Below are 6,742 nucleotides of genomic sequence, written 5' to 3' on the forward strand. Positions count from 1 at the left end.
AACCATATGATTGGAGAGGGGATGCAAGGACAGTTAATTTTTTTTTTTTATCAGACCGGAACAGTAACTTTTTGGGTATTTCGTTGGTTATCCAACAAAATACACATTTTGGTATTAAAAAAAAAAAAAGACATGTCATTTTTGTCCATTAGCTTAAAAAAAAGGTTCTTGATCCCATACTTTTAATTTGAAAAGTAAAATTCTTCATGCTTATCAACAGAAAATAATCTTCAACGACTACTCACAATTTGAACATAGAAAATGACCCAGCAAATGTTACAAATATCTTTATGTTATATTTAACAATCCTACTTTCCTCACAATTTCTTCATGTTTTTTTTTTAACTGATGTTCTATGAAAATGACTAACTAAAAGAACAATTTATAATATGAATTTATACCTTTTTAACCAGTATCTTCAATGATCTTTTTAGTATTTTAATTGCAGTTCGTTGACCAATAAACTCTACTAACATTTTTTAAAGCTTTTTTTAACTGAAGCAACAACTGAAATTACCAACTAATGATTAATTAAACTTGTCACTTTTGTTTTCTTTATTATAATCTACTAGACTAAGTACAAGATATAAATAAATCAAAAAAATAAATATGAACTAATTTATAATGACTAAATCAAAAAATATATGTAAAAAGTTATAAAATTAATAAATTACCTCAATTTGAAGAAGATGGAGTAAAAGTTGAGGAATCGTTGTGATAGGATTAGTAGAAAAAGAGAAAGAATGGAGAAAGGAAGAAGAGGAAGAATGGAGAATGGAGAATGGAGGCATAGGAAGAATGGAGAATGAAGAGGTGCGGCTGCGTGATAGTGATAAGGTAAAATAAAATTTAGGGTAAAAGTTGACAGGTTCAGAAAAACGGTAAAAAAAAAATTAAAAAAAATAAGGCCTTTTTCGCTACTTCAATAAATTTTGTCCCATTTCGTTGGAATATGAACGAAATACAAAAAAAAAATGTTAAATTTCGCCACAATTATAGCGAAATGCAACGATCAGTTAATTTTTTTTTCCAGACTGGAACAGTAATTTTTTGGGTATTTCATTGGATAACCCACGAAATACCCATTTTGGTATAAAAAAAAAAGAGATGCTATTTTTGTCTATTAGCTTAAAAAAGAAGCCATTTTGGCGCTGGACTCACTATATACAAGCAACATCAAATATTCAAACAGGAGCTAAACATAATTTAAGCACTCAGCTATGACTGATCAGAGTAAACATATTCGTCTGGGTCTTGAGGAACATTTATGTCTATGTTTTCTTGCAATTAAATGAGTCCAGAAGGCCTCTTCTCAACTATAACCAATTAAATCAAACAACACTAACAGTAAAATGTTTACTAAGGACATGAGGATACTAAGTTCAAATAAACAAGTTATTTCTCATTTTCATTGGAGGCACTAACACTAGACTCGGAGGGAGGAAGGGAGCAAATAACCAAAGCATGTTGATTTGATCTCTGGGCTTCTAAGTTTCTTATTCATCACTGACACATGCCTCCGCATCTCATCCATCTCATCATTAAGAAAGGCAATTGTATATAAAGCTATTATCTAGGATATAACTCAGATATCGACGCCTCATTTCGTGATGAACCAATAGATTTGCTTTTGGCAAATTCGCTAGATTCTGACATTTTTGTGTTGTATTCTTGCATAAGCGGCATCTGTGCGCTACTGCTGTGCATATAGTATGCAGGCCCTGAAGGCACTGGAAGACTCAGAGAGAGGCTACTGAGCATGAGAACAACTGCTGCCATGGTTGGTCTATTAGCCACATTTTCTTGAACACACAATAAAGCAATGTGGATGCATCTCATTATGTCACGAACTAGTCCTGTGCTTCCCCTCAATATGGGGTCGATCAAATTTATAGCTGTTCCTCCGCGCCAGTTTGTCCAAGCCTGTGACATTTTAATTTAGAGTTTAAGCTCTACGTATTGAAAGAATTTAATGCATGAAGATGGTCCCAACTAGTTCGGCATAAAGGTATAGTTGATTAATTAACTTGGTTACTTACATAGCTCAGAAGGTCTTCCATAGATTCTCCATTTCTGAAACAAGTATTTTTTTCACCACTTAAAATTTCAAGCACTAGTACTCCAAAGCTAAAAACATCTGATTTGATTGAGAATTGCCCGTGCATTGCATACTCTGGTGCCATATATCCACTGCAAAGACAAATAAAAATTACAAGACTTTTCTAGCATTGGGCACCTTAATCGTAGGGACGACCAAAATTCCAGTTCAACTTGAATATGAGGTAAAGTTCCTGAAGCAACTACATAACAAATTAAAGTTCATCTTGAATATTCTAGTAACATTTCAAGGAATGATTTGTTTTACGGATAGCATTGAGGTTTTTTTTATTGCTTGCAAATTGGTTAAAGAATCTTTCCAAGCGATATGAAAAATAACAGCCTATCTAATGAGTTGTAAAACGTACTAGGTCCCAACAATTCTGCTTGTGTTGCCTTGAGTTTCATCCATTGTAAATAGCCTTGCCATGCCAAAGTCTGCAATTTTAGAGTTCATTTCTGCATCAAGTAGAACATTACTAGCTTTGAGATCACGATGAATGATCCGAAGCCTAGAATCCTCATGAAGATAAAGAATTCCCCTAGCAACGCCTCCTATGATATTGGATCTCCTTTTCCAATCCAATTGCCTACGTTTAACCGGATTTATGTTTCCATGGGACAAATGTTAAACGAAGAACATAAATGATTGATGCTCAAGCTCCATATCTTATAAATAATTTAACTTCTAAATACGGACAATGTGGAAGAATTACACTATCAGGTAAACTAAAAGTTAAACAACACATACTAAATAAAAAGTGGTCAAGGCTTGCATTGGGAACAAATTCATAGACAAGAAGTCTCTCTGTTCCATCTAGGCAAAATCCCCGCAATCTAACCAAATTCCTGTGTTGAAGCCTGGCAACCAACAAGACCTCGTTTTTGAATTCTAGATCACCTTGGCCTGAATCTGCTGACAATCTTTTCACTGCTACTTCTTGTCCATTTGGAAGCTTACCCTGAAACATAATATGAGAATAAATAGAAAAATTATGAATTAAAACAATGATATTTTAACTAAGTAGTATTCTTGCTCCAACTTGATTGCTATGCAACACCGAACACGGTCTTCATTTATATAAACTGAAAGTGCAAAGAATCTTTACAGCCTAAAAGTTAAACTCATGCAACATAAAGTAAGCTCAATCACCTTGTACACAGGACCAAATCCACCTTGTCCCAACTTATTAGCATTTGAGAAGTTATCTGTTGCTGCACTAATTGCTGAAAACTCATAGTGCAAAGATTCTGCAAAACTAGTATCATCCACCGATATACCTTCACCATCGTAGAATGTAGTAATAGCTCAGAACAAATTAGTGAAACATGGTCTTAATTAAAATTTAATTTTCCTTAATCATTGAAGGTCAACAAGCCACGCTTACCCTCTCTTTTGCTCACCAGCTGCTTCCTCTTTCGCCTCTTCATCAAGATGACAAGAATACAAACAATAAAAATAGCAACTGTGACAGTGGGTACAACAATAATGATGACGGTTCGTGTGGTTTTGTCATGCTTTCCTACAAAAATGCTACAGGTTAGTATCACAAGCACCACAGGGTATAGGATTAAAATTCTAGTCAACGGTTCAGTTACTCGATTAATTACTCTATATATGCACTTTATATCTGAACTATATACAGGCAGTACTGTGAAACAAATTTTACGCTGTCAAGTCACAGAATAATCTGGATCTGGCTTTCCAATTAAGACCACCGAGCCCAACAAAAGAGGCTCGACTTGAACAGCATGTCCCCTGAAATATTTCAAATACCTGGTGGCGGCACCGATGGCAATGAGGCTGGTGGCGGCGATGGCAATGAGGCTGGTGGTGGCGATGGCCATAAGGGCGGCGGGGCTTCAGCCAATGCCGACTCATTGAAGAAAGAGTAGAGTTCATACCGGAGAATGCAGCTGGGCATCAAAATGTGGTTGCCCCATTTTGCATAACATTCACAGTCAGGCAAACTTCTATAGATAGTACTCAAACAATCAAAGCAACCTTGAGCTGATAAATCGGCTGTGCACTGTACAAGTGCATGTACTGTCTGAAAATCAAGGGCACTAGTAACATTAGCAGCAACCTTGCGCTTCCCACCCATTGAAGCTCGACTTCGTAAACTTTCCAACAAGGGTGTCAGATATTGGTTAAAAAACAAATTGGGATCCGAGAAATTACGTGTGACATAATTATACTTTCGTGGGTCAGTTGACATGGTGCCGATGGACTCATTTGAATATCTTAGCAGACACCTATCATAAATACCAAAGGCCGATTTCCTGTAAGGACATACCTCTAAAATCAAGCGAGTAGCATTATTTATACAGTCACGGCATGTTTGTAAGTCGACGTCTCCTCTGCATTGCGCGATGAGACTAATCTTGTCAGGGTCTTGGCCTATGGTAGTATTATAGAACCCATCACTGTCTATGTTACGCGAAACAGAGGAGAGGAGTGTGTTGAGGTTAGTGTCGTAAGCACCATTTGGGGAGAACTCGGTCTTATTACCTTTACAATCCGTTTGAAAAGTGAAATCAGGGTCTGCTATGTTGAGGTAGAAAAGGTAGTAAAATTGGATTATTAGAATGATCAGCCATTTCATGAAACCCATAGCTGTCTGCCCAATCCACACAGAGACAGCATAAATAGAATGGCTGTGCTCTTTTTTTTAGGAAGATTAAATCCATTTATTCAGTTTTTGAAGTGTTGGAAGATTGACTCTGTTTATGAAGTCAAGTGGAAAAATTAAAAGCATTGAAAAGGATGGGAGTAGAAACTTTCAAAAAGTTATTTAAAATAACGCGTTTTTTTGGAGGCTCTTCCCCTCAGTTCCCCCGAAAATGTTGGGACCTTTACGGATGTAGATTGGGCGTGCGGGGTGTTTTCTTTCATTTTTTATCTTTATTTTTCATTTTGCAAGGCTTTTTTTTTATTATTTGTTTAACTGTTTCTACTTTTTTATTGAAACATTCAACAATTGACATGTCAGTGAACCCCTGTTTGGATGGTTGTTTATGTGGTTCATTAACGTGTGGTTTTCTAGAAATCATGTTTGTATCCATTGTTTTTAAAATTACGTGGTATGATATTGTAAATCCGTTGTAATTCTGTGGTTATATAATCGTGAAAAAGTTTAATTTTTGTAATCACGGATTTGGTGATTTTTGTGTGGTTATGTATTTCATTTCTCCATTATACCCCACCCTCCACCACCCAACCCCACCCCACAACCACTCACCCCCACCCTACCACCCACTACCCCCACCCTCATCACACAACCACCCACTCACCCCTCCACCCACCCAATGATCGCCCCCACCCACCAACTACTTATTTTTTAAAGTTGCTATTTTATCATTTACCTGAGTTTTATGGATATATATAAATTAATTTCTAACTAAGAGTTAAGAGTATTTTTGTAAACTTACAACTTATTATACAGTACCATACAATCAAACCAAACAATACAGATGATATTAAACCACAACAAATGATACAGTCTATCCAAACATCGTGTTCATTAATATAGTACAATCTAATACATGAACCACGGGAAACATTAGAGTTGTCTATGTATATCCGTTGAATAATTATGATTTCAATCATTGTTATATGATAATATTAATGAAAAATGCAATAAGGAGATAATCTCAGTCACTTTTGTGTATACAGTCTCCTAATAGATAAATATAATGCACTAATGCTTCCCAGTGAATTAAAGAGTTACAAAGCAGTTTGAATTGCTAAATGAACTTAACTTCTAAAAAAGATATGCACAAAGTTAAATCGTCAAGAATGAGTCTTTAACGGTGGTTTTCCAAATCTGTTTTCAACTATTCATTGAATTAGAAAGAAGAAGTTGAAAAAGCCATTGGAGTTGTACTTGAAAATTTTGCGAGAGAAGACAAGAAAAACAAGGAGGAATAAAGCGCATGATTAGTGGCATGCAGATCTCCAAAATACCTAAGTTTGTAAGTTCTGTTGGAAATTGTACAATATGTAAAGATTTTGTTTCTATATTATGAGAATGTTGTTGCTATGTTTCTGATTAGCCATACCCAGGGGCGGATCTACACACAAGTGAGGGTGTTTACCCGAACACCCTCAGCAAAAAAGTATATTGTATATATAAGGTGTTTTTTTATTTTTTATGTACATAAATAGATTTTGAACACTCTGAACACGAGTAAGGGTTGGTTCAATGGTTTTCGAAACTCCTCAATGAAATTTCTAGGTTCGCCACTGGCCATACCCATGGCTAGTTAAGTTGCTCAATCTGTAGAGAAAATAATATAGATAGAATGTTGCAGATTTCGATAGTAATTCGGTGCACATGAATGTGCAACGGTAGCAAGTAATTTTGACAAGCCAAGGAATTGCAAGTTTTTGAAAGAGTAAATAGAGCTAGAGAAAACGTATTGAAAGGGTCCAAAGGACTACATTTGCGTGAGCAGAAACATGTTGACAATTTAGAACCACACGTCAATCAAGGAATAACGGAGATTAATCGTTTAAGTTAACAATGTGCATTGATACAAAACTTAGCTTCACATTTACATCTTTTTATTTTGGCATTGCTGCTTTGAATTTCTTTAGGTTTGAAGACTTATCTTTTGTGGTGATTTGAGTTTGAATTTCCAT

General features: G+C 35.6%; 1 protein-coding gene across 3 annotated transcripts; it reads right to left on the reverse strand.

Annotated features, from left to right (window-relative positions):
* Window positions 1–848: 848 nt before the first annotated feature.
* LOC132635268 (cysteine-rich receptor-like protein kinase 10) lies at window positions 849–5,203 on the reverse strand. 3 transcript variants are annotated; one of them, XM_060351593.1, is made up of 7 exons: window positions 3,875–5,203; window positions 3,486–3,620; window positions 3,251–3,378; window positions 2,846–3,059; window positions 2,466–2,700; window positions 2,040–2,190; window positions 849–1,923 (listed from the first exon to the last, which is right to left on the reverse strand). In XM_060351593.1, the coding sequence occupies exons 1-7, from the start codon at window positions 4,710–4,712 to the stop codon at window positions 1,570–1,572; spliced, it is 2,055 nt and encodes a 684-aa protein (XP_060207576.1). In that variant the 5' UTR covers window positions 4,713–5,203; the 3' UTR covers window positions 849–1,569. The 3 variants fall into 3 exon arrangements, with proteins under 3 accessions (XP_060207576.1, XP_060207575.1, XP_060207574.1); XM_060351592.1 differs by having other exon boundaries at window positions 2,466–2,535; window positions 2,849–3,059; window positions 3,875–5,201; XM_060351591.1 differs by having other exon boundaries at window positions 850–1,923; window positions 2,466–2,556; window positions 2,849–3,059; window positions 3,875–5,201.
* Window positions 5,204–6,742: the final 1,539 nt, after the last annotated feature.

The sequence above is a fragment of the Lycium barbarum genome, chromosome 4 (genome assembly GCF_019175385.1).
Source record: "Lycium barbarum isolate Lr01 chromosome 4, ASM1917538v2, whole genome shotgun sequence".
Taxonomy (NCBI): domain Eukaryota; kingdom Viridiplantae; phylum Streptophyta; class Magnoliopsida; order Solanales; family Solanaceae; genus Lycium; species Lycium barbarum.

Bases quoted from the DNA above. Each gene is read 5' to 3' on its own strand.
- LOC132635268 (XM_060351593.1), bottom strand. From the start codon at position 4,712: ATGGGTTTCATGAAATGGCTGATCATTCTAATAATCCAATTTTACTAC. The intron at 3,621-3,874 runs GTATTTGAAATA...GCATTTTTGTAG, and splicing joins GCCATCGGTGCCGCCACCAG to GAAAGCATGACAAAACCACA. The intron at 3,060-3,250 runs GTGATTGAGCTT...ATTATGTTTCAG, and splicing joins GATTTGGTCCTGTGTACAAG to GGTAAGCTTCCAAATGGACA.